Genomic DNA, 27,433 nt, shown 5'->3' with positions numbered 1-27,433 from the left:
GATGCAAGATGTGTACATATCCCCATACTAGAACTGAAGAGTTTTGAATTAAAATTGACACTAAGCCATTAAAAAATGGCCAATTACTTTCACTCAGCCTAACTAACCTGCAAGGATTGTGGTGAGAATAAAACAGGTAGGGGAGAGCCATGTATTCTACCTGTGCTCCTTGGAAGAAGGATAGGATAAAAAGGAAAGGAAAATAGGTAGATCGTCTTTGCTACCTTCCCAATCTAGACTCCGTGAGAAAGGAGCTGCTGCTGTTATTGTAACAGAGGACTTTTCCTGAAAATAGGAATGTGATAATGGATTATTACTAGTCTTAAGCATCTGCAGATGCCTAATTTAAATATGGCTTGACGATACTTCTCTGAGTGAGCATGCATTGTGCTGCACACTGTAACATATGATTCGAACCTGTGTGGACTGAGTAATGTTTGCTTTTTGTGAAGCACAAAATTATAACTAGGGCTTTAATCCTATACACATGTATGAACAGTAAATCCTAGGCTAACTGGAGTGTTAGACTTGAACTGGGGAGACAGTACTTCAAAACCCCAGTAAGCCATGGGACTTACTTCTGAGTATAAATGTATTTGAGCAGACAATAAAAGCAGACTTCGATTGACCCATAACAATTTCTCTTATAACCTTTATCAATGCAGGTCTAAAAATTAAACCAAGTTTTAATCTGCATTAAAATGTATCATTTTCTGTAAGAGCGAACAAACCACAAGATACTGCAGCTCTGATAAATATGCATGTAAGTATTCCAAAGAAAGTTAGTGGCCGAGTGCCGTTGCAGTATTATTCAAAGAAGGATCTTCCTAAATTAGGATATTACTCCACCAATTATCACAATGTACCTTGTGTGCACAGAACAATACACAAGAAAGAATTGTGGGTTAATTGGAACTTCAAGGATTAATGTCTAAGTATCAAGGTGCAAGATTAGATTACAAGGTACTTTCAGGCAGTGTTTAGCTGGTGGTTGTTCACCCACAATCCATGTAGGGATCATGCAAATCACAGCTGGTGCCGCTGAAGTGGTATCCCCATTTATTGCAAACTCAAATTTGTTTACCTTTTCTGTACTCACAGCACTATGTATTTCTTGCATGTCTTATATGTTCTGCTACATTTGGCTTCCATTTGAGAGTCGGATAATATCTGCCTTGTTATTCTGCTTCATCCTGGTGTTTATTGATATGTACTTGCAGTTAATCACCACAATCTAGAAATGAACGTTGGACCTGTATTGGCAAACACGTTGTTATGGCTGTTAGATTCCCTCTCTTTCTGTCGTGAAGAACACTGAATTTATTTGTTCCCTATCTGGCGACTGGCAGAGCAACTTGAAACCATGGCTAGGCAGTAGCTGAGTGTGACAGAGCAGTGTAGCTAGTAGTCCGTCCACAACCCTGTCATTCATGCTGGTTGGGGCAGGACAGGAGACAGACAAAAGCCTGCTTCAGGCTCCGCCAGCCTGCAGCTTCTGTACTGACTGGGCCCAATATTGTCAAGTGCTGGCTGTTGGGCCATTTCACCCTCACCATCCCCACTCCCAAAGGAGCCTAGGTCATAAATGTGTGACCAACCTCCTTAGTTTTCCTTAACTCCTGGATAACGTGGGAGGGGAGGCACTTTGCAGATTTACATTGCAATCGTATCCAAGTTTATTCAGAGAAGTATCTCATACTATGTTCAACGGGACTTATATCCCTGCAAGTTTGCATAGGAGCGCAGACTTCATTAGCTCAAGTTCTGCAGGCCACAAAACAGATTCCAGGTTTCACCAGGGCTACCGGGACAAAGTAATTAATTAATGAAATAAATGGTGTTGGGAGAGGAGCAACCATGATGTTTCTTTGTCCCAGCAACCCTTGGTGAAACCTGTTTTTCATCCAAGATGATCAAACTGGGGCTGCAGTCCTATGCACATTTGCTGGGAAGTAAGCTTCATCCTACACAGTGAAGGTGGGACTTGCTTCTAGAGGAAACACGCATAGAGTTGTGCTTTAAATCTACACAACTTCTTTTGCACGTGCTCTTAATATGGCGGCATTGTTTTCTTAATAACGTTACAACCTGCGGTGCTTGGAATTTCCACAAGGCTCAACTCCTTACTGCTCCCCTTCTTCATAACATGCAGAAAACTCCACATTCGAAGGAGAAAAATATTAGTTTATCAGAAAATCGCCTCATACCGAGTGAAACTAGAGGTCAGAGTACTAGCTCAGTCCTCTACACTGGTTGATACGGGAGTAGCAGCTCTCCAGGGATTTTTAGACAGGAGTCTTCCCTTGTCCTAATTGCAGATATCAGAGGTTGAATGTAAACAATTTGCTTTACTCTTTCCCGAATACCTGGATGTTCCTAATTAAAGTACTGCCCTCCAACGTTACTGCTGCATTTGTTCATTTAACAGAATCAACCTGTCATTTTTCATGCCTTCTCCTCTCTGACTTCATCATATAGTCCTGGCTTTCAGAACGAATGCCGAGGCTTAGCCCTGGTTCCCAAGAAACGAATATTATTATATGTAAATTCTGATTTATTTATTTTTTCCTCCCCATCATAATTTAGGCTGCCAACCTAATCCCATTTACCTGGGAATCAACCCTGCTGAATTTGACAGGACCTACTTCCGAGTAGACCAGGCTGGGACTGCACTGTTAATTAAACCTGCGGAATAACCTTTCTCGCGGTCCCCACGTAAATCTGAGCTTCACAGTGGGAGAGCAGAGCGCGGGCTCTTCCCTTGACACTGGCGCCCCTAGCGGCCGTCCGATGTCGTTCCCAAGCGTTCTCCACCAATCACCAACCGAGCTCCGGCTCCAAGGTAACCCTTAGCCCCGCCCGCCGCCCCTCGCTCTCCGGCTTCCCTCTGGGAGCTCCGCCCCTCTCCATCCGGGGTAGCTGCGGCTGGCTTTGGGCTCCCAAACGGGAAGCGCCTGGTCAGCTGATCCCTTCCCCGCCGGTCGTCACGTGATGGTGCTGACAGGCGCCGCTGCTCCCGCGAAGGCCATGGAGTGACGGGAAGGGCCCCTTTCGGCGTCCGCCGCTTCCCCCCGCGCCTGAGCTCCGCCGCTCCGCTCGTGCCCCGCTCCGCGGACGCCGGTGAGTGAGAGGCCCCGGCGGCAGCCGCCTTCGGGCAGGCTGGGCCACTAGGCCCCTGGTGCCTCGTCCGGAAAGGAGGCAGCTTCCCCGCTTCCCTTCGCCCTGACCTCTGGCTCTCCTTACCGAGAGGGGGGCCGGAGGGCGAATTTCTCTCCTGGGGACCGCTGGGTTTTTTAATGGGTGCTCTCAAGCTTGCTTCCCCCGCGCCCCACTCAGGTTTTCCCATTGATGGTCTCTTAATAAATTGTTATTATTATTATTATCATTATTATTATTAAGGGCTAGGGGCGTCAATGGGGCACGGCGGTCATTTGCGGGCTAGACCCCACTTCCTCAGATCGTGCAGTGCGTGTAAAAGCTGGCGCCACGGCGAAACTGCCGACCTAAGCTTTCGCATGTGGGGGTAGTAACAAGCGAAATCCTGCTCCTCGCACGTTGACAGGAGAAAGGCAGAAGCAGAGGACGAACCCTTCACAAACAAACGTGTGCTTATTTTTTCCGTGTGGAGGGTCTCTTCAAAGAGCTGGATATCCAGTCATATTGCAGTTTAGTTAAGTGTACTGATTCTGCCTCCAATTCTTTAAATCATGCTAACATACCAAACTCATCTTGCAGGTTTGGGTGTTCTTTTATGACTTTGTTCATTCAACTCCTGTCACCCAGAATAAATCAGATCCATATAAAAAAATACTTTGCTGGCACGCTGTCTTGTGACAGCAATGTGAAAAGATGTCCTCTAGATCAAGGGTGGGCCCTGCAGATGTTGTTGCAGCCCAACTCCCATGACACTTATTGGTCATGCTGGCTGGGGACTCTAACAACATCTGGAGGGCCACAGACTCCTCACCCCTGGGCTGGGAGTCTTTGGTTTGAAATATTTTTATATTGTTCCTTAAACAGATTGCTTTCTCCTTAAAAAAGAACTGCTTTCTTTAAGTTCCCTTCAGCATTGTTCTGCAACACAGTTTGTCTTAAAATTTTCAGTATAGGTAGATTAATTTGAGTTGGTTTATCAGAACTTAACCCTTAGATTTACCTAGTGCTTAGCCAAATATAGGGTTCCACTGTCACTGTTTGGAGGGATGGATTCAGGCACATACCAGGAACTTAGTTTTGTTCGGGTAAAGTGCTATGTCACTCTAGCACAAGAAATCCATTTTCTGTGGTTAGGGAAATGGAAGGGAAATGCACTGAAAAGTGGGATAAACGACTGATTAACAGGAAGACAAGCACCACATAAGTGAATTAGGATGAATTCTCCTTGTCATGTAACCGTCCTGTAAACAAATGCTCAATAAAGAACAGGCATAGCTGAACCACCTTGTAAGCTTAGTGTAAGCAAATGGAAGAATGTTGAATTGATGGGTTTATTCAGTTTAACATACTACTGCTGCTTTTATGGTAGTCCTTAATACTAGTGATTCCTCTAAAGATAAGCACTCTTTTAAAAAACATTTCTCTTCATTTCAAAAATACCAATTCTTATACGTAGATTACTCATTCCTATTTCTATTTAGTTCTAATCCACTTGCATTTTTAAATGTGTAGATATCTTATTCTGGTTTATTTAAATGCAAGGCTGCTTTTGCTAGGACCAGGGAAGTGGAGATAGGAAGATCTAATATGTTATTGAATAATATGTTATTGAACTATATAGAAGGGTCTGGTGACTTCTGTTTCAGTGTATCTGAAGAAGTGTGCATGCACACGAAAGCTCATACCAAGAACTAACTTAGTTGGTCTTTAAGGTGCTACTGGAAGGAATTTTTTTTGTTTTAATTGGTAAATAGTATTTTCTGTAAAGAGCAATGGAAAAAGGTTTAGTGATAATGGATACATAGACCATACTTTCCCCTACGTTCAAGGATTGTGAGTGGGGAGAAGTGACTAGAAAATCCAGAGACCCTTTTCACACAGCTCTGGTGCTAGGAGACCTACGTTAATCAGCAAGTAGACTGCAAGTTGACAATTGAAATTGACACCTTTAACACAAGTTCCCTATTTAAAAGTTCTAGGCTATGGTATGTGAATTTTCTTCTCTTCCTTTTTTCATTCTCCTGTCCAAACTGTATAAGTAATGTCTGAAATCAATCTCAGTACTTCCTTATTCTGAATAGAGTTCATTGTGCAAACTCTAAGAACAATTGAAGTACAGTGGTGCCCCGCAAGACGAATGCCTCGCAAGACGAAAAACCCGCAAGACGAAAGGGTTTTTCGGTTTTTGCGACGCTTCGCTAGACGATTTTCCCTATGGGCTTGCATCGCAAGACGAAAGCCCATAGGGAAATCTCGGGGACCTTTTTTTAAATGCTGGCGGTGGGGAGCAAAGCCTTTCCCCCCCCTCCGGACTTCAGAAGAGGTCCAAGAAGGCCGGCGGGGGCGAAAGGCTTTGCTCCCCACCGCCAGCATTTTAAAAGCGGTCCGGGATAGCAGGGAATCGCTTCCCGCTATCCCGGACGGCTTTTGAAGGCAGGTGGGGGGAGCAAAGACTTTTGCCCCCCGCCCGCCTTGGGAAGAGGTCCAGGAGACCTCCGCTGTTCCGGGGCGATTTTAAAATGCTGGCGGGCAGCAGCGAAGGCTTCGCTGCCGCCCGTCAGCATTTTAAAAGCCCCCGGGACTGTCCCGGGAAGGCAGGCGGGGGGGGAAGCAGAGACTTTCGCCCCCGCCAGCCTTCAGAAGAGGTCGGGGGACAGACTGTCCCCAGACCTGGTCTGAAGGCGGTTCGGTTTCCATAGGAACGCATTAATTGATTTTTAATGCATTCCTATGGGAAACCGTGCTTCGCAAGACGAAAAGACTTGCGGAACGAATTAATTTCGTCTTGCAAGGCACCACTGTAGTTTCTTCCCCTCCCTCCCCCCAAAAAACCTCCATCCAATGTCAATGACACATCTTTGCAGAGAATGCACTTGCAGTTACCCTGAGAGTTCATCCAAGAAAAAACAGCCATAATTTGGGGTGTTCTATTTTGCTTAGACATGAATCAATTACTGTATACTTCTTAAGAGATGTAGTATCAGTCATGTGAGGAATAAGAAAAGGGGATTTTGATTTGGGTGCACATTTTCAATTCACATTTTCAGCATTTTATTAAACTGTTTGAGTAGAACTTTACTATTATTGCTGATTAAGCAGTTGTGGAAGTGTTGTACAATGTGCTAATAGTTCTCATGAAGCCTAATTAGCCCTAAAAGCAAAGTGTGGCACTAAAGCTTCGCAATTCAGTAATATAGGAAGTAGTAGCCTAAAATATTCCACAGTCTCATACACTCATTTTGTTATAGGAGCTGATAGGAAGTTAAAGTCCTACGTTTTCAAGTGTATTAGTCATATGAATATCAGGCAGGTTGCGTAAGTTTGTCCCGCTAGGCTTCTACATCAACATTAGAAATTACATGGCTTGCTACTATTCAAAACTATGTGAATAGATGTTAGGAAGGTTACAGTTGAGTTTATTGTGCTTTGTGTTGATGCAAGGTTCTGTTGCCTAGTAAGATAGGTGTCCTGAGAAATAGCATCACATTTTTGGAAGGGCCGCTTAAATGCAAGTTATTATACAGTAGGGGGAAAAATAAATAAACTTCCATAGCTAGGGGTTCATCAAGAAACAAAACTTTGAGGAGAGGGGGATGAGTGGCTGTCATAAACTGTATTCTTCCCAGTATAAATATACTAATAGTATTTCCTTTTTAAAATGGTTATATTACCTATACGAACTGAAACAATAGAAAATATATTTTATAAAAAAGAAAAACTAAACATCATATAGTGTACAGTGTCTTCATGCTCACAATACCATACAACACGCAGCAATATTAACTGTGGAACCAATTACCCTGCCCTCAGATTATACAGATTAAAGATTTCTTGTAGCTGGGCAGAGCAGTCTCAGAACCCTCTTGCCTGTTGATGGTAGGAGTGGCAACATGGCACTATGTTGGACTGGGGTATTGTTTAGGAAGGTGGGTTTTTTGCGCGGGGTGTTGCTCTTGTTAATGTTAATGTTATTTTTTATATTTTTATTTTGGTTTTTATTATGTGGGAAATGTTCAGTTTTGTGTACTTTTTGATGTTTTGTTTATTGTTTGATATGTTGTAAGCTGCCTTGAGCATGGTTTTAACTTTGGAAAGGTGGCATACAAATAAAATGACTGATGGATGCTTAACATTCCATGTGGACAAGCATATCAGCTTGCCAGATGGAACAATCCCTCCCCACTGCCTACTTCTGGATTATGGGCAGGAGCCCCATTGCACAAGTGAAATATTTTGTACAGGGCTTCCTATACAAACCACTTGATATTAGTAAAGAAGGGGGGAAATTACTACAAAATAATTGACCATTCAGCATCACAAAAATTCTAATCTCAAAATAGAAGTCTACATAATTCTATATGTAATAAAGTAATAATAATAATAATAATAATAATAATAATAAATAAATAAATAAATAAATAAATAAAAGACTTTTGCTCCCCCCCGCCTGCCTTCAAAAGCCGTCCGGAGGCTTTTAAATCGCCCCGGGAAGGCAGGCAGGGGGGACAAAGACTTTTGCTCCCCCCCGCCTGCCTTCCCGGGGGCTTTTAAATCACCCCTGGACAGCGGAGAATGTCCCGGGGTTTTTTAAAATGCTGGCGGGCGGCAGCGAAGCCTTCGCTGCCGCCCGCCAGCATTTTAAGATCGCCCCGGACAGCCTCTGCTGTCGCGGGGTTTTTTAGAATGCTGGCGGGCGGCAGCGAAGCCTTCGCTGCCACCCGCCAGCATTCTAAAAAACCCCGAGACATTCTCCGCTGTCCAGGGGCGATTTAAAAGCCCCCGGGAAGGCAGGCAGGGGGGAGCAAAGACTTTTGCCCCCCGCCCGCCTTCAGAAGAGGTCCAGGACCTCTTCCGAAGGCGGGCGGGGGGCAAAAGTCTTTGTCCCCCCTGCCTGCCTTCCCGGGGCGATTTAAAAGCCTCCGGACGGCTTTTGAAGGCAGGCGGGGGGGAGCAAAGACTTTTGCCCCCCGCCTGCCTTCAGAAGAGGTCCAGGACCAGAAGCCTTCGCTGCCGCCCGCCAGCATTCTAAAAAACCCCGGGACAGCGGAGGCTGTCCGGGGCGATCTTAAAATGCTGGCGGGCGGCAGCGCTGCCGCCCGCCAGCATTTAAAAAAACCTCGGGACAGCGGAGAAGTCCTCTGCTGTCCCGGGTTTTTTTTTAAATGCTGGGGGTGGGAAGAAAAGCCCTTGTCCGCCCCCCCTCCAGCCTTCAGAAGAGGTCGGGGGACATTAATTAATTTTCAATGCATTCCTATGGGAAACCGTGCTTCGCAAGACGAAAAACTCGCAAGACGAAAGAACTTGCGGAACGAATTAACTTCGTCTTGCGAGGCACCACTGTACTGTGATACATCAAACATTAAAAGCTTCCCTAAACAGGGCTGCCTTCAGATGTCTTCTAAAAGTCTAGTAGTTGTTGTTCTCTTTGACATCTGGTGGGAGAGCGTTCCACAGGGAGGGCGCCACTACCGAGAAGGCCCTTTGCCTGGTTCCCTGTAACTTGGCTTCTCACAGTGAGGGTACCTCCAGAAGGCCTTCGGTGCTGGACCTCAGTGTCCAGGTAGAACGATGGGGGTGGAGACGCTCCTTCAGATATACTGGACCAAGGCCGTTTAGGGCTTTAAAGGTCAGCACCAACACTTTGAATTGTGCTCGGAAACGTACTGGGAGCCAAAAGAGATCGTTTTCACAGGCTTTCCCTGACCAAGTTAGGCCCTGGTTTATGTGTATTAGTGCATTGAATCAGTTTTAAATGCTTTTTGTTTTCATGCAGTTTTATTGATTTTTAGGCTGTATTTTTGTTTTAATGGATATTGTTTCACTATTGTATGTAAGGCACACTGCTTAGAGACTTTTAAAATATGAAGTGGTTTAGAAATGCTTTCAAGTAAGTGTTAAAACGTATGCCGGGAGGGCAGTACTGTATAGAACAGTGTGCCACACCGGTGGCCCAGAGGTGGAACAGAAATGAAGTTATATATTCTGAAAGGACCTTGTTCTCTATTGTTATTTAAATGTTTTTTCCCCCCTGTCTTTTGCTTCCCCAGTGTTTTACCTCTATCTTTCAAAATCATCAGCGTCGCAATAAAGTGGCAAAAATGACAGAGTTCTGGCTGATTTCTGCTCCTGGGGAAAAAACATGTCAGCAGACATGGGAGAAGCTGTGTGCTGCAACCATAAAAAATAACAACCTTTCTACCAATGCAAAGTTTAACATTCCGGATTTAAAGGTATACCCATTCAAAAGCACATGGTTTTGTATTCAGACTGTTTGCACCTTAAGTTTAGGGGAAATGAGACATGATGGTACCAACACAGCACACTCCTGTTGCCAAAGAATATTTGCCTGCTAATGTTACTTTGCTTACTAAATGAAGCAATTGTAAATCACTTACCTAACTTGTGAATTTGTGGAGTGCATGCTCCTATCTTCTACAGCGTGAACTGGAACTGTACAGTAAGGGGGCTGTTAGGCTTTTTAAAAATTCCAAATTATATTTTATTTAAGTTGCCTCCCTGAATGCAGTATCACAAGCTAATGCTGAATGTACTTGTGATATAGAACAAATGGTTAGACCAGCTTGGAAATCCATTTCTATTCCCTGCTGAGATTCATTGACTCCTGTTCCAATGTACTGGCATGGATAATCTCTTAACATTGTAGTTGCTGGCAGATGATAAATAAAATGATTATCTTTAAATTTCAATGCAATGTTGTTGTTTTAAAAAAGACAATTTTTAGACTGAAATCATATGCATGCAAACTTGGAAATAAATCCCATTGTATTTAATGTGGGACTTCTTTGTTATTAAAAATGCATAGGATTGCACTGTTAGTCTAATAGTTCCTTCTTACAGTTACCTTGTTGTATATGTCCTATCTAAAATAATTCTCATTCTTTCCTTTATAGGTTGGTACCCTTGATGTGTTAGTTGGCTTGTCTGATGAGCTGGCTAAACTGGATACATTTGTGGAAAGGTAACTACTTTTTAATATCCACCTAATATCACTGCTCACGTTTCTTCCGTTTTGTTGCAATATAGAAGCCTATGTATTGCCTGCTAATTGTCTGTTTTTTAGGTTAACCAGCTTAATGACTGTCAGTGTTAGCACATAATGGAAAGCGAAGAACCTTTGTGGAATAAACCATACTGTGCAGGCAGCCTGATCGCTCCCACGTACCTCCTCTGGTGTGAGCAGATAAACTAAACAAGGAAGGGATCATTTAGTATTGTGACCAACCCCGGGGATATGCTTTGCGTTTTCCTAACAAGCCAGGATAGCTAGCCAGCTTTAAGTTGCAGTTTGCTTTTGGCATTCCAATCCTTGCTTGTTATTGCCAAACAAACCACAGTCCTGAGTTTGTGTAATGATAAAGCTATCCCTGTCTTATTTTCTTTACTTTGTCAGTTGCCAGCAATCAGATTACGTGCACAGTATGGTTTATTATGCCATATTTATGAGTCTCCAACAATATTTTGGGTTAATTAGCTACTTCTTGGTTTGGACAACCATAACAAGTCACAAAAACCAAACTCGCAAGCAGTGGTTTGAGTTTGCCCTCCAAACTAGGTATGGAAACCAGCGTCAAACCACGAATTCCAATCCTGCTTTGCTAGGGAGGGGAAACAGGTGAAAAGAAGGATCATCTGGAGGCTCAGGAATGCTACCTGTGAACCAACCCAGTGTGTTAGTCTTAAGTACTTGCAGTTTTGCCATGTTTAGGAACGTGTGGTTGTTCTTTGACTGTCTGCATTGCTAAAATGATCTCTAAGAACATAAGAGCCCTGTTAGATCAGATAAAAGGCCCATCCAGTTCAGCATTCTGTTCTCACAGTAGCCAAACAGGTACAAAGAGTAAGTTAAAGAAGCAGGAGTGCAACAGCACCTCCTATTTTGTGAACCACCCTGAGACCCCTGAGTATAGGGCAGTATATGAATTCAATTTTTAAAAGAAGATCCCCGGCAACTAATCTTCAGAGACATACCGCCTCTGATACTAGAGTTAACTAGTGCACTTTATCGCCTGACACGGGAGAGATTTTTAGATATTGGCCTAACAGAAAGCAATGAAAAATTCTTTGAATTGAGTAAAATGACAAAAATCTGAGAAAGTGCCCAGTCTTAAATGACCCGTAGCTTTTGAAGAACAAAGAACAGATCTTATACCACAACAAATTTCACGAGCAGCATTTTGGAGAGTATCATGGGGGACAATTTGTTGTCAGTTTGAAACAGTTCTGTGAAATGAATTGTGACCTAATTGTGAGTCTCATTTGATACAGCCCCCAAGTTGCTGAAACGTTTAGTCCACAGACAGAAAGATGAATGGGATCTGCTTTCTTTTATCTTAATTTTTCTCTTCTCTTCAGTGTTGTCAAGAAGGTGGCACAGTATATGGCTGATGTCCTGGAAGACAGTAAAGATAAAGTTCAGGAAAACCTTCTGGCCAATGGAGGTAAATGTTAGCTTTCTGTGAAGGGTGACATTGAAAGTTGATGGTTTGAGCATGAATTCAGAAGTGATGCATAGGAGTTATAGGAAAGCATTTTCTGCAGCACAAGTGATAGCAAGAATTCAAAGCAAGCAGAAAACCTAGAAACCAACCTATAAATATAATATCTAAAAGGAAGCTTGCTCTTCAGCTGCAGTTCTGCTTTCCCTACCTTGTTTATAGTTCTAGATTTTTATGTGATCAGTGTCTTCTCCTTAGTTACATTAAGCACAAGCTTTTCATGTATGCTAATTTAAACATCCTTGAAATAGATAGATATGTTCATTGCATTAAAAAGACATACAAATAACTATGATGCTACTGATCTTGTCCATTAAATCTTTTGAGTGTGATATCTAATAATAGGTGTCACGGCCACCCAGATCTGGTCCCAGCTCACAAGAGACCTCACTCCGTTGCAGCTTATTTACAGGAAAAGTTTATTGAAGATTTCTGCTTCTCATACAGTTCAGCATTGTGGCCGTACGTCTGCCACGTTAGACCGCTGAAGTCCCCTCTGACTCCTCCCCTCTTCCGCACCAACTTAATAGCCTGGCTCTAGACCACCTCTTCCTCTCCTTTCTTTTCCGCAGGGTCTTCCTGCCCCCCTGGGTTCCCTCTCTCCGTGACTCGCCTGAGGCTGAATCCTCTGCCGCCTCTTCCCCCCTCTTTCTGGCTTTAGGGCCGGGCTCCTCCCCTGAGCTCTCTCCACTTCCGCGCGCCTCTACGCTTGAACTTGGCGCGCGTACGTTGCTGCTGACCTTTCTTTCGACCGCTACACCACCCCCTGCTCTGCTCTCCACCCTTTCCGGCTGAACACCCTGCTCCAACCCCCTCTCTCTGTTCTCTCCTAATCCTGCTCCCTCCGAGAGGCTGACGACTCCACCCCCTTTACTCCGTTCCGGCTGAGACGTCTCTTGCTTCCTCTGTCTTCCACTGGGCTCCTCTCCGCTTCTCCCTTCTCCTCCCCTTTGCTTGATTAAGGTAACCCCCTTTTGAGAATCCTCTGACTCGCTGCTCAGACTCGTGGATTCCCTCAGAATTCCGTCATCTTCTTCCTCATCCTTCTGCCCCTCCTCCCACTCGCTCTCCGTCTCCTCTGTCATCTCCTCCTCTCTCCCAGAAACCCTGACATCCATCCCCCCCTCGAAGCCCCCCCTTCCCCCCTCCCGCTCGCCGGGGACCGGTTGTGGAAACTGCGGCTCTTCGGGGGTAGGCTCAGGATACAGGTCGTCTACGTCAATGTTCTCTGCTGGCAGTTCTGTGTAAGTGTATTCGAAGTCGGGTTCTTCCCCCAAATGCTTCTCAGTCTCTGCTTCCATCGCTACTTCCTCCGGTGCTGCCCGCCAAGGACCTATCAGCCACCTCTTACGCCATTCCTCCTCTGGCTGCTCCTCCCACCAATAAGGGGTTTCCGTGTCCACCCCCGAGCACGATCCCCTGGGCGGGCTTGATTCTGGTGTTCTTCCCTCGGGGGAAGAGAAACCCCTGAACGTGCTATCTGACAATGTGGGTGTGAAAAGCCAGTCATCAAAGTACTCAGCTGGCATGGGTCTATGTGGGAAAAGTGCATGGAACTCTTCTTTCAAAAGGGGTTCGTCTAACTCGTAGCCTGGCACCCAACTATTAGCAGCGGCTGGTGTGCCCTCCCTGGCGAGAAAATATTCAACTCCCTCCTCCCCCCATCTCGAGTCCAGTATCTCTGTGACCTCGTTAAGAGGTTCTGGTCTTGGCGATTCCCCCCTCTCCGGCGCCCTCCTACGTGGCTCTGGGGGTGCTCCTGACTCTTGAAACCTGTGTGGGGTTTTGTAGGGAGTGAGCACCGACCTATGAAAGACCGGGTGCACCCTGGAACCTTCCGGAAGGGCTATACGAAAAGCCACCGGATTGATCTTAGCCTCAACTTGATATGGCCCTAGCTGCCTGTGTCCTAACTTCTTCTTGGCCAATGACCTGGCCGGCATCGCGTGGGCTGCTAACCACACCCAGTCCCCAACCTGGATGTCCTCTCCCGCCCTCCTGTGCTTATCGGCCTGCACCTTATACGCCTGTTTTGCCAGCTCCAAATGTCTCCGCAGCTCCTCGTGCACCTCTTGCAACTCCGCTGCAAACTGGTCGGCATCTTGAGGCCCCCCCCCTCCTGGTGCCGCAAATCTCGGGAAGGTTCTGGGATGACGGCCATTGTTCGCGAAGAAAGGCGTCACCCCGGTGGAAGCGTGTTTCGTGTTGTTGTAGGCGAATTCAGCCATCGGCAGATAGTCCACCCACGCCGCAGGTCGCTGGTTGGCGTAGCACCGCAGGTACTGCTGCATGATCGCGTTGACCCTCTCCGCTTGACCGTTGGTTTGTGGATGCCTCGCCGATGTCAGGTTGATTTTGACGTGCAAGATGCCCAGAAGCTTTCGCCAGAAAGTGGAAACAAACTGGCGCCCCCTGTCGGACAAGACGGACTGCGGAAGTCCATGCACTCTGAAGACGTGATCGATGAAGAGCTTTGCGGTCTGTTCTGCCGTCGCCACCTTGGCACAAGGGATGAAGTGCGCCATCTTGGTGAACAAGTCCACCACCACTAACACCGCCGTCTTACCTCTGGAGCTGGGCAGGTCTGTAACAAAGTCCAACGCTACCCTCTCCCATGGTTGCTGCGGTGTCTCCAGCGGTTCTAGCAATCCCGCCTGCTTCTGGTGCACTGGTTTGGACCTCTGGCAGATATCACACCTGGCGACGTAGTCCGCCACCTCTCCTCTCATCTGGGGCCACCAAAAGTCTCTAGCCACCAACTCCATCGTCTTTTCTTTGCCGAAATGGCCTGCACTAGGGGCGTCATGCAACTGTTGCAGAACCTTGGCTCGAAGATCGTCGGTGGGCACGTAAAGGGCACCCTTACGAGTCAAAAGTCCATCTTGTAATTGAAACTCATCGTTGTCTCGCGACCCTCCGCGTAGCTCCTCCATCTTGGACTGTGCAAACTGATCCCTTTGCAACGCGCGTCGCACCGCGTCCAGGTCGACTGCGATGGTAGCGCACGTCCACGCCTGCGGTGCGAAAATGTGCTTTGCTGCGATTGGAGCTGCTTCCTCCAAGTATTGCGGCTTTCGGGACAGCGCGTCTGCAATAACATTGGAGTCTCCTGGGATGTATTCTATTTTGAAGTCGAAGTCCGCAAAGAACTCCGCCCAGCGCATGTGTCGCTGGGTCTGCAACTTAGCCGTCCGCCAATACTCTAAGTTCTTGTGATCCGTGCGGACCTGCACCGTGTGCTTGGCTCCTATTAAGAAGTGTCGCCACGCTTTGAAAGCTGCATGAATGGCCAACAACTCCCTGTCCCATATGGTATAATTGCGCTCCGTCTTGCTGAGCTTCCGGGAGTAGAACGCACCCGGTCGCCAGTTGCCTTGTGAATCCTCTTGCAAAAGAACGGCCCCAACCGCTCTATCCGACGCATCGGTCTCTACCCGCATGGGTCTGCCGGGATTCACGTGGAGCAGCTGCTCTTCGGAGGCGAAAAGACCCTTAAGCGTCCGGAAGGACCGCTCCGCTTGTTCGGTCCAGACGAACTTCTTCTTCTTGGAACTGAGGGTGTCAGTGATCGCCGCCGTCGCGTTCGCAAAACCTTTAATAAACTTGCGGTAAAAATTGGCAAAGCCGATGAACCTCTGGACCTCTTTCCGATTTCGAGGGCTTTTCCAGTCCAACAGCGCTTGAACCTTAGCCCTGTCCATGGCCAGTCCCTCGTCGGACAACTTGTAGCCAAGGAAATCAACCTCTCTGACATCAAACTGGCACTTTTCCAACTTGGCGTACAGCCTGTGTTCCTTCAGCCTCTGCAGGACCTCCCTCACGTCCTTATCGTGATCCTCCGGCGATTCCGAGAAAATCAGGATATCGTCGAGAAAGCAGACACACTTCTTGTAGAGGAGACCTGCTAGCACGTGGTGCATAAATGCTTGAAAAACGTGGCTGCCATTTTGGAGGCCGAAAGGCATGACTCTGTATTCGTATGTGCCCAGAGGGGTGAACATGGCGGTCTTCCACTCATCTCCTTTCCGGATGCGGATGAGATTGTAAGCTCCACGTAGGTCCAGCTTGGTGAAAATCTTGCCCCTCCTGACGGTCGCTAAAAGGTCGTCAATCTTGGGCATGGGGAAAGCTTTGGGCTTAGTCAAGCTGTTGATGAACCTGTAATCCACTATAAGCCTTTTTTGGGGCGTGTCCTTCTTCTTCACAAAGAAAACAGGGCTGCCTCCCGCTGCTTTCGATTCCTGGATGAAACCGCGCTTGAGGTTATGGTCTATGAACTCCCGAAGCTCTTGCATTTCGTCCTCCGACATGGAGTACAGCTTGGCAGCAGGCAATTGCGCCCCTGGCACTAAATCAATCGCGCAGTCGTAAGGTCTATGAGGCGGCAACTTGTCAGCTTCCTTCTCACAGAAAACCTCCAAGAAGTCCTGGTACTTGTGAGGTACTGTTTGCACCATACTCAGATGCAATGGCTGCTCAGCTTCTCCTCCCTGATCGGTCTGAAAGCAATGCTGAGCACAATACGATGAACAAAAGTTGATCTGCCTCTGGTACCACGCAACCGCGGGACTGTGCCTCTCCAGCCAACTCATGCCTAACACGATGGGTGTGTCCGATAAGTGGGTGACATTGAAACTAATAAGCTCTCGATGGTTGCCAATCTGCATCATCATGGGAGGGGTTTGCTGCACCACTTGCCCCCCCAGCAACTTCCTGCCGTCCACCGTGACCACGTTCAGAGGCGTCGTTGCAGGCAGGAGCGCCATGTTGTGCTGCTTAACGAACTGCAGTCCCATGAAGTCGGCGTTGCTTCCCGAATCGATCGTTATTGGAACCTCAAGGAGTCTCCCATCAGGCAACTGGAGTGTTGCTGTGAGCAGAACTGCCGGTTTGGGAGGCAAAGGGTCCACGCTCTGCAGTGATGCTGGGGGCTTGTCTACAGATCCGCCTGGCTGAGCCCCAGTAGCTCTGCTTCCAGCCAGGCACTGTCGTTTCCCTGAAGCTGCTCCCCTGGTTGCACCTCTGCTGTTACAGTTGCCAGCGCTGCAGTGTGCTTCTGGAGCCTCTGGGGGCACTCTTTCGCCATATGGTGCGCACTGTCACAGATGTAACACTTCCTGGTTCCTCTAGGAGGCTTCGCTTTGGCTGCACCAGGGACAGGGCTCTGGGATGGCTTCTGAGCCCTAGCACCACCAATCTCCATTGGCTCCTCTCTGTCCTTCCCCATTGGCGAGGGGTGCGCACGGCTGAAGTCCCTGTGCCCAAAAGGGAGAGTCCTTGCTTGCGCACGCGCTTGGGGCCCGTCCTCCTCATGCCACGGACGCCCCTCATGTCGAATTCCAAGAGCTAAAGCCCGTTGCACCACGTCTTCTAGGGTCTGGGGTCTGTCCCCCCTAGCGATCTCATCCTTGATGGGGGGGCTCAATCCCTCCCAAAAAAGATCTCTGACCGGTTTACTGTCCTTTGGCCAATCTAAGGCGGTGAGCAATGCAAAAAATTTAGAGTGGTATTGGCGCACAGTCGCTTTCCCCTGCCTCAGCCCGTGCATTTGACGGCGCGCAATGTCCACATCCACAGAGGATTGAAAACAAGAATCCATCGCTTTGATGAACGCAGTTGAATCGCGACGGGCCGGTCCATCTTCGCGCCACAAATTGCGTAGCCAAGCCCTGGCCTCCCCATGCAGGTGCGAAACAATGAACCCCACTCTCTCCTCCTCATCTTTAAAATCGTGACGGAGTAAGTGCAGTGCATATACAACGTCCGCTCTGAAATTGGGATAGTCTTGCAAGTTGCCATTAAAATGCGGAACTAGGGCACCCCCCCTCCGTCCAAGCGCAATGCCCTCCGCTCTGGATCCTGGGGCCCCCGCCTTGTCCGCGCGCTCCCACCTTGCCTGCAAATCCTGGCACGTCTTCTCCAAGTCGTCATTCTTCTTCTGCGAAGCAATGACTGCCGATGTGAGAGCGGTAACCTGATCCCGCAGTGCAACCAGCTGCTCCTCAGCGCTCATGGCTGCTCCGGTTCGTGAGCTTCGCAAAAAAAAATTTTTGCTTTCTGAGAGGGGACTTACTGTCACGGCCACCCAGATCTGGTCCCAGCTCACAAGAGACCTCACTCCGTTGCAGCTTATTTACAGGAAAAGTTTATTGAAGATTTCTGCTTCTCATACAGTTCAGCATTGTGGCCGTACGTCTGCCACGTTAGACCGCTGAAGTCCCCTCTGACTCCTCCCCTCTTCCGCACCAACTTAATAGCCTGGCTCTAGACCACCTCTTCCTCTCCTTTCTTTTCCGCAGGGTCTTCCTGCCCCCCTGGGTTCCCTCTCTCCGTGACTCGCCTGAGGCTGAATCCTCTGCCGCCTCTTCCCCCCTCTTTCTGGCTTTAGGGCCGGGCTCCTCCCCTGAGCTCTCTCCACTTCCGCGCGCCTCTACGCTTGAACTTGGCGCGCGTACGTTGCTGCTGACCTTTCTTTCGACCGCTACACCACCCCCTGCTCTGCTCTCCACCCTTTCCGGCTGAACACCCTGCTCCAACCCCCTCTCTCTGTTCTCTCCTAATCCTGCTCCCTCCGAGAGGCTGACGACTCCACCCCCTTTACTCCGTTCCGGCTGAGACGTCTCTTGCTTCCTCTGTCTTCCACTGGGCTCCTCTCCGCTTCTCCCTTCTCCTCCCCTTTGCTTGATTAAGGTAACCCCCTTTTGAGAATCCTCTGACTCGCTGCTCAGACTCGTGGATTCCCTCAGAATTCCGTCATCTTCTTCCTCATCCTTCTGCCCCTCCTCCCACTCGCTCTCCGTCTCCTCTGTCATCTCCTCCTCTCTCCCAGAAACCCTGACAATAGGCATATTCAAAGTAGCCCCAGCTGAGAACAAGGGCAAGATACTTATGTCTGTTGTTTTCAATAGGTTTGATCTCAGTGCAACTTAGTTGGCTATCACCCTGAGTCGATAGTATCAGAAAGAAATGAAAAATACTGTCATACCCAAAGAATGGTGTGAAAGATGCCCTGTTGGAATGTTGATATATTTTTTCCCTTGTGGTCCTTTAAAAAAGTAACACCACAGATGCTTTTGTAAGAGTAGAGGTGCCATTTCTGAACACCAGTGAAAAAATTGATGTGATGTGTCTAATATGCCTTCAGAATTTACTAAAGTAACTTCTGAAAGAGGATTGGAGAATCTGTGGCCCTCCAGATGTTGGATTCAAGCTCCCAGCAAGTCCTAGCTAGCTTCGCCAATGGTTGAGGCTGACGTCCAACAATCTCTGGAAGGCTGCAGGTTCCTCAACCCTGTTCTAACAAGTGTTTCATCGCCCCTAAACTAGTGTATCATGGCTGGCCAAAATAAGTGTTAAGCTGTCCCACAGTAGCTTATTATTGTTGGTTACCACCTGTAAATCTAGGTTATCATTAGGTGACCTGAATAAATGGAACACAGCAATCCAGTGTCTTTAATTATGCTGAAAGAAATTGTCTGGTGGGGGCCACTTCTGTTCCTGCAGCACTGTCACAACAATGTCCTGTCGAAATGCCCCCCTCTCAGCCACTAAAGTAATAGGGGCTCCATCCTCTTATTGCTTCTGATCCACTCTAATTATGTATGTGCACAAAATTAATATATGAAAAGAAACATCCCAAACAGCATACCTTTTAATATGGCCTTGCTGCAATGGCTTCTGAACTTTCTTATACTACAGATAGTCTTTCCTGTGTTTTAAAAGGCAAACATCTATATAAAGTCTCCAGGAGCATTGCTTGGTAGGTGTATTTATTCATTCATGCAGGTTGTGCGCCATCCCATAACGTAAAGTTCTCTGGCTGGCTTAAAATAGTTGTGTAAAAAAGCAACTGAAATTCCAGGCAAACATAGCTGTTTTTAAAAGATGGGAACCCTAGATCAATAAACCAAACGGAACTCCACCTACCTAAAGTTAAAAACAGATTTTTGAAAAATGGGCCAGATTACTTAAATGATTTAAAAGTGAGCTGAAAGGTCTTCACCTGGTACAATAAGGATAAGAAATATGAAGCCAGGCTGTTCCATAACTGAGATGCCATTTTCCCAGCAGTCACTCACCACACTTCATTCAATGGGGGCAGCCAGAGCTGGGTTTCTGAAGAGGAACTTGAGGTCTGAGTAGGTACATAGAGGAGAAGATGGTCTTTCAGATAGCCTTGACCAAGTTCAGAGCTTCCGAGGTTAAACCTGAATTTTAAATTGTGCCCATAAATCGGCCGGGAGCCAGCACACCTGTTTGCCAATACCAATATTCAATCTTTGTGTTCACAGTTGATTTGGTCACCTACATAACAAGGTTCCAGTGGGACATGGCGAAGTATCCAATCAAGCAGTCTCTGAAGAATATTTCAGAAATAATTGCCAAGGTAGGATTATACTATCCAAAGACGTATAAAGCTTGTGTTATAATCTCTGTGGTACTGCATAGACCATGCACTAGGGTGTGGTAAAAATTGCTTCTGCTTTTTAGTCTCTTTGGTGTTCTTTTAAAAAAGAAGAAGAAACCATCAAAAATTCCCAAAGTGACAAACAAGTGCAGAAAGCTTCTGTGGTGCAAAAGTCCCCCCCATAAAAGCATACAGTGATTTATCAGGCAGATCAATGAAAACCTTGACCTGACATTTTAGGAAATGGAAAATTGTGTCCTATTAACATTAAGGACATGGGTGGCGCTGTGGGTTAAACCACAGAGCCTAGGACTTGCTGATCAGAAGGTCGGTGGTTCGAATCCCCACGACGGGGTGAGCTCCCGTTGTTCGGTCCCTGCTCCTGCCAACCTAGCAGTTCGAAAGCACGTCAAAGTGCAAGTAGATAAATACTCCCGCTTCGGCGGGAAGGTAAACGGTGTTTCTGTGCGCTGCTCTGGTTCGCCAGAAGTGGCTTAGTCATGCTGGCCACATGACCCGGAAGCTGTACGCCGGCTCCCTCGGCCAATAAAGCGAGATGAGCACCGCAACCCCAGAGTCGGCCACGACTGGACCTAACGGTCAGGGGTCCCTTTACCTTAACATTAAGAAAGGGGGGGAACCTGGAAAAGGTCAGGTAGTAGACTAACCTCTCATCAGGGTCTTGCATACTCTGGAAATGTAAATACAGTTAATAAAATATAAATATGCAACCCAGTTGGGCATCTTACAATATTGAATACTTTTAAGTGACAAAATTGGTATTGATCAGACATTTCAGAGGAATGAACACAGAATAGAAACAAGTAAAGACTTATCAGTGTTAGCAGATTATCAAGTATAGTTCCAGATTTGCCATGTTTGTCTTGTTTAGTGCAAACCTACAACACCATAAATCTGTATTCGTTTATAGTTTGCCCATTTATGAAGGCTCAGTCCTATACTGGCAAGTGTGGATTATCTCGTCGAAAATATTATTGATCTGATTTTCTTGTCTGTCTGTGCAGCCTTGCACCACAGTCCTAACTCAAAGGCTTGTTCTCTCCCACAACTTATGCCTTCTCTCCAAACTGGCAGGATGTAGCAATCCTGTTTCCTAACCGCACTAATTGTGACTAAGACTCCTCTATACGGCATTTGCCCTTGACAAAAACCCAAGCCTTTTCTTTTTCTTCCCATTCCCACTGCCCTGCTTGTTTCTCCTATAGATATTTGGGAATGGATGGGAATAGCTTCTAATTAGGGAATAGCTCAAAGAAGGGACGCTCTTTTTCCAGCTGCAGGGCTGCTGGCGACTGCTCTCTAGGAAGAGATTCATCTTGCTTAGTGAAATAGCTGGTAGATTAACTGTCTAAATAAATCATCACCAGTGATGAATGGTGCCATTGTGCTGAAGAGGAAAGGGAAGATAAAGCCAACTAAAGTGCCATTTGTGGATAGTGAGGCGTGCAGTTGTAGCCTTCCCTGGGTGGTCACCACAGCCAAATCATTGCTTTTCTTCTAGTTGGCCTCTTGGCAATTCCCTGCAGTAATTCCCCAAATATTTCATAGCTTCACATAAGTATGGGAACAATAACTATTCTGTATTGTAAAAGGAAGTAAATAGTCCCTCCCTGCCCGCTCTGTGATCAGTTTTGTTTCCAGTCCTTCAGAAAACTCTTGGGTGATGCCTTTCCCTTTCACCGTGAGCGCTGTTTACTTGAGCAGCAATTCATTAACTACCAGATCTTTCAGTAGATGCTCCTAAATACCACTTTTATCTGCTAGATGTTCAAATCAGGCATACTTCCTTGAACAAGCTTCTGTAGTCCTTCTGTGTTAAGGTTGAAGCAGGAACTGCCACCCAAGTTCACAGTAAACCATTCATTGTTTGCTGTGATGTGCTAAATGGGCCACAGTGGGTGGCATCCCCCTATTTTACAGAGAGTAGGACCAATTAAGACTGGAGTTAGCCATGGCTATTATTTTAACTGGGACTACTCTGAGTAGGATGAGCATTGGATATAGCCCTGTGATTTTGAAACTATTCTATTGGAACAACTTATGAAAAAAAGTTGTTTCAAGGCTGAAAATCCACATGGGTTTTCCAGAAAGGATCCAAGACCAGACCTAGTTAGAATTTTAAAAATAAATTTAAAATAAATTTTTTAAAAATAATCTTTGATGGAAAACTCTATGGTTGAGACCCACAGGCTGCCAGAAAAAAAACTGGGAGTCCAGGGCAACAGTACCTCTTAATGTGCACTTAAAACAGAGAGGAGTTTCAAGAGGGATTTGATAGTGTATGGAGGTTAAATGTCCAAAGGGAAAGGAATTTGAATTCCACTGGGTGTGTGGAGGCCCTGGGGTAAGTCTCAAATATGTTTCTGAATCCCACCCCCACATCATTAGCAACTTCAGTGACTGTTCTAGCCAAGTGTAAGCTCCGTTTAAATGGGTCATATATGCTACAAAAGAATGCTATTTCATTACTTCTGAGAATAATTTTCTGCCTTTTAAAAAAGTTCATAAAAAGGGGATTCCAAGTCGTAATCCTTTTTAAGGCAATTACTGTACAGATTTTTCGAACTCACTTTACTAATATAGTAAACTTCTTTAAGAAACTGTGTGTAAGTGATAATCTGTGGCCTTCTTCATTCTGGTGTCCTCCAAGGGCTTATGGAAACTCTAGTCCAAAACATCTGGAGGGTAACAGCTGGAATGCTGGCCAGTGAATGTTGTCTTATTTTCCTAGCCTGATATTCATTTGCACATAATTGTCATTTTTATAGGAAAGTCTAATGCAGTATTTAAATGCTTCTTAGAAAACACTGATATAGTTTTGCTTCTGAATTTTGTCCTTTAAAGGGAGTGACTCAGATTGATAATGACCTGAAGGCAAGGGCGTCTGCATACAACAACCTGAAAGGCAACCTTCAGAACTTGGAAAGGAAGAATGCGTGAGTTGTCTTCTTCTGTAAGGCAATCTGAAAGCAGGCTGATGAATTTGATATGTTCAATATAATAATAATAATAATAATAATAATAATAATAATAATAATAATAATTATAATTTTTATTTATATCCCGCCCTCCCCAGCCGAAGCCGGGCTCAGGGCGGCTAACAACAATAAAACAGTACAACAGTACAACACAACACATATGACTTTTGATTTCTGAATTCATACATTTCTCAGGCAAGGGCCTAAATTAGCAGATTGCCCTACCTCTGGGTTTGAACATACTGTACAAGATAATGGTGGAGTTAAAGCCACATTTGAAACAAGCTAAGAAAAAAACCTGGAAAAAAGAGGGAAGAAACGTATTTGCCATCATGTTGAAGTCATACAGAGAATTGTACAACAACCAGCCATATAGCTCGATTTGTCAGTCTTTAGTATCACAGCACCTGATCTTTGTTTTCAGATAACATTATCACATCACAGCTATAATAGAAAATTTAAGTGGTGGGTTCTGCATATCATGCAAGTTTATCTGAAAACTTGGGATTTCATACTTTACCAAGCTTAAATTATCCAGTCACTTGGATTGAGATTTTGGCTTTTTGTCAGTTGGTTTTGGGGCATATCTAATTGATTATATCACATCAGGAGCATTATAAAAATTGTAGCTATTTGCCGCCAAAAGTCTTATTATTCAGATCAAATTAAATATAAGAATTATACACTCATTTTTTGATCTTCTTGTTCTTTAACAGGGGAAGTTTGCTAACCAGAAGTCTGGCTGAAATTGTAAAGAAAGATGACTTTGTACTTGATTCTGAATATTTGATTACGTTGTTAGTGGTTGTACCAAAGTAAGTCTGTCTCCTGGTCCCAAAAAGAATCCTTGCTGAAACGTAAAGACAAGCATACAGAATGTATTAAGAGGAAGGGATATTTCGCAGAATAATTTGTTTGCTGAAACTGCTATGTTACCATGGAACAATTAAAGGCATATGTGGAAATGTGAAATCCACTTCTAATAGGCAGGGGAACAGACATTTTCTTTACATCTCAACATCAGCAAAAGCACTCAGTGTTTCCATTGTAAGTTGAAGCCCTTTCACATGCACTGCAAAATCTGTTCATTTATGAAGTCAGTCGAGAAATCTAGCTAAGCTGCGAAAACTGACCTCCAGGTTTCAGAAATTCTCATTGATTTGCTCTAACCTATTGAAGTGTTTAGCTTGTAAATTGGATTTACACATGTCAGTCAACATTTTGCTTCTTATCACTGCATTTATCTTCCCTGCCCTAACTCTCTCTCTATTAGCCTGCAATCTTAGTAAAGTATTAGCAGGCCAGGCAAACGAGGCTATTCTTTGTAATAATATTTTAGTCAAAGTAAATTGTGTTGAGGATGTATCTGAGTTGGTCAAATGATGCTGGTAGCTCATGGAAATTTACTAGCTTTAAAAAAATTAAAACGGAAAATACTTGCTAAAAAGGTATTGTCTTGGGGGAAAAAGACATTTTTAGGCCAATAAAGAGTTGAAACTAAAGAACAAGGTGTTGGGTTTAGCTTCTTGCTTAATTATGTAGAACATTCTATACATCTAAAATTATATACACAGCAAAAACTTAGTTTTATATTTCTATGTTTAATTTTACCCCATGCCTGCTTTATTCTGGGTGTTGAATGGGGCTTGCAGTACAAACCTTAGCATGTTTGCTTTTAAAGTAAGTGTACATAAAAATGCAATGAAAAACATGCACTTTGAGTTGTTATTGTTATTATACCCCATTCATCTGGCTGGGTTTCCCCAGCCACTCTGAGTGACTTGCAGTATATCTAAAAACATAATAAAAACATCAAGTATTAGAAGTTTGATCTTTGCTCTAATGCACAATGTTCTACCCTGTGAAAACCAGGAGTGCTTTTTCCTATGCAATAAAAACAAGAGTTTGCAGTAGGTACAACAAATTCCTTGCAAGTCCTGGGTCAACAGTATGATCTTAAAGCTGCACTGGAGAACTTAATTCTGTCTAAGTCTTAAGCTGTATGTACCACTGGGAATGAATCCCTGGAGTTCAGAGTAAATTGAGTAAAGATACATGCAATAGTGCTATAAAACTATTTCCTGACTTAGGAGCTGACAGAGCAACATCTGATGCAGTGCTAAGTTCTTCTGTAGATGGAAAGGAAACTAAGCAGCCCCTCTGTGTATTCATGGAGAAACCTGGAGGACACATCAGGCAGCTCCTTGGATCCTGGGTGTACACCCAGTGTATCCTGAAAACACTCATAGTGCTGATAGTGGCAAAAAGAACTTTGTGCTCCCCTCCCCAGGGATTTTTGTTAAGGCAACTAATGCTTAATTTTTCTATCTTTAGGATAAATTATAATGACTGGATGAAGCAGTATGAAACTTTAACGGATATGATAGTTCCACGATCCAGCAAGTAAGTTTGATTCTACTTACTTAGGAACACAGTTGAAAATAGGCTGATGTACTAAAAAAAAAAAAAGGAGAAACAGCTTTTGGAGACTTGGTTTGCCCAGTACTATACCCGCCCCCCAAAAGTTAGTTCTCTTTTAGAATTCTTTCACCACCTTGTGATTTGAGTCTTTGAATCAGGTCCGTTTCCCCAGAAACTGCATTCCTGAGCAATGAATACAAGTGCCACCTTATACTGAGTCTGGTTCCAGTAACGCCCAGTAATGTGTGCAGCCAGCTGTACTGTTGGCCACAGCCCAACCACATGGTACAATTGTTAGGAGAGGTGATGTTCAAAAAAACATCTTTTTATCATGGTCTCATTTGGACTTGAAGGTTGAAAGTCCAGTAATCTTCTTCTGGCCCAACTGCATTAGAGGAACCTTTGGTTTGCACAGAATTTGTTTTATGGGGCAAGGGAGGGTACAACTCTCATTCTCGCCCCTCCTCTGAAGCAGTATCAGTTCTTCAGTTCTAACGCTCCATTCACTTTACTAAGCAGGCAAGATTGGGAAAGCTACTGAAAGCTGTTAAGTAGTGTTGCAAATTTGAGGTCATTTTCTGAGAGAATACTTAAATTGCACACAGCGGGTTTAATGCAGCTAGCTTTGCTCAGAGAGGACAATGATTTGAATGTGAAATGCGACTCGAGCACTTCTCCTGTGAAGCATGGCAAAGGTGAGCTGCAATTACTCCTCTAATAGAGGTACACCATCTGTAAGCCTAGCACTGTAATCTGAAGCAGTACAACTGTGCAGCAGCAGCAGCACATAAGCTGTTTTTGCTGGTCTTGCGTTACAGGTTACAGTTTTTATTGCCGTATGTCTCTTCCTTTATTTTTTGACCTGTACTCCCCGGTGTCTTTCATTCTTTGCAGTGTTCTTTCGGAGGACCAGGATAGTTATCTCTGTAATGTCACCTTGTTCAGGAAGGCTGTGGATGAGTTCAGGCACAAAGCCAGGGAAAACAAGTAAGTGGTCCTCTTCCCAGGTTGTTTTTCTACCAAACAGCAATTGTAAAGCAACCTCCAATGGTCTGCTGGTCTCCCGATGCAGGTTTATGGTCCGCGACTTTCAGTATAATGAAGAAGAGATGAAGGCAGACAAGGAAGAAATGAACAGGCTGTCTACTGATAAGAAGAAACAGTTTGTAAGTTCAATGTGTGTTAAATACATTTGAAGATAATTCTTCAACACCCCCCCCCAAATAGTTTTTCCTTCCCTACATCTGCCTTTAGGGACTATTGAGATTAATTCATTGATATAAGAAACATTGCAGTAAATGCAGAGCGAGCAAAGCAGCCTTTGACAGTATGAAAGCTGTTATTAGTAATTGTAGATTACAGTTTGGGCTACGCTTTCCACTGTTTGGCTATTTAGTTTTCTAGATGGCATTGGGATATGTCAGGGCCCCAGAACCGTCCGCAAAGGCTGTGAGACAATTCATCTCCCACCCAGTGCCCATTACCTCCAGAGAAGGAGAATTTGTTGTGTGGGTCCCTTCCTACATGTAAGCTCTCAGATGTTTCTGTGCAGTGCCCAGTGTATTGAGGATTGCTACCATTTCTGTGGTTCTGAATGCATTGCATACATCTCCTGCTGGAGGTGCCCTATGTAATTTCTGAAAGACAAAAATCCATGCCAGTGGATAAGCTTGTTCCGTTTTCTTTCTGTCTACATTTTCCTGAATAATTTCATGACTTTTTAAAAGCTGATTCCCTCCATATGAACCTGCCTATCCAGTAAGATCATCTTTGGAGGCTCCCCAGATCTTCCCCCAGCCCTCCAGAGCTGGTTTTGAGAGGGGGGTGCTGATGAGGAAAGGAGAAGAAGCACCACTGAGTCCATGGAAATGCATTGTGCCGGTGCAACTGCAGCCTTGGATAATGTCCTATGCAGTAAAAGGGATGCAGGTGGC

The 27,433-nt window shown here is 45.3% G+C and overlaps 1 protein-coding gene and 1 long non-coding RNA gene across 4 annotated transcripts in view; one reads left to right on the top strand and one right to left on the bottom strand.

Annotated features, from left to right (window-relative positions):
- LOC309374213 overlaps nt 1–2,827 on the bottom strand; it is an 87,846-nt gene extending 85,019 nt beyond the window's left edge. For both annotated transcript variants that reach the window (XR_014170401.1, XR_014170402.1), the window contains exons 1-2: nt 2,610–2,827; nt 1,085–1,253 (exon numbers count right to left, since the gene is read on the bottom strand). This is a non-coding gene — a long non-coding RNA (uncharacterized lncRNA). The remainder of the gene's footprint in view (nt 1–1,084; nt 1,254–2,609) is intronic.
- ATP6V1C1 (ATPase H+ transporting V1 subunit C1) overlaps nt 1–27,433 on the top strand; it is a 38,158-nt gene that overhangs the window by 499 nt on the left and 10,226 nt on the right. Inside the window, exons 1-10 of one of the 2 annotated variants that reach the window (XM_081918884.1) lie at nt 2,939–3,120; nt 9,204–9,386; nt 10,068–10,135; nt 11,530–11,615; nt 19,964–20,058; nt 22,945–23,036; nt 23,795–23,893; nt 25,413–25,481; nt 26,394–26,486; nt 26,572–26,665. In XM_081918884.1, coding sequence (XP_081775010.1) covers nt 9,255–9,386; nt 10,068–10,135; nt 11,530–11,615; nt 19,964–20,058; nt 22,945–23,036; nt 23,795–23,893; nt 25,413–25,481; nt 26,394–26,486; nt 26,572–26,665 — 828 coding nt within the window. In that variant the 5' untranslated portion in view covers nt 2,939–3,120; nt 9,204–9,254. Of the gene's footprint in view, nt 1–2,938; nt 3,121–9,203; nt 9,387–10,067; nt 10,136–11,529; nt 11,616–19,963; nt 20,059–22,944; nt 23,037–23,794; nt 23,894–25,412; nt 25,482–26,393; nt 26,487–26,571; nt 26,666–27,433 lie in introns of those variants that run through there. The other variant, XM_081918883.1, reaches the window with a different exon arrangement.

The sequence above is a fragment of the Podarcis melisellensis genome, assembly GCF_964234715.1.
Source record: "Podarcis melisellensis genome assembly, chromosome: 7".
Lineage (NCBI taxonomy): Eukaryota > Metazoa > Chordata > Lepidosauria > Squamata > Lacertidae > Podarcis > Podarcis melisellensis.
This window is presented reverse-complemented; position numbering and strand designations above follow the sequence as displayed.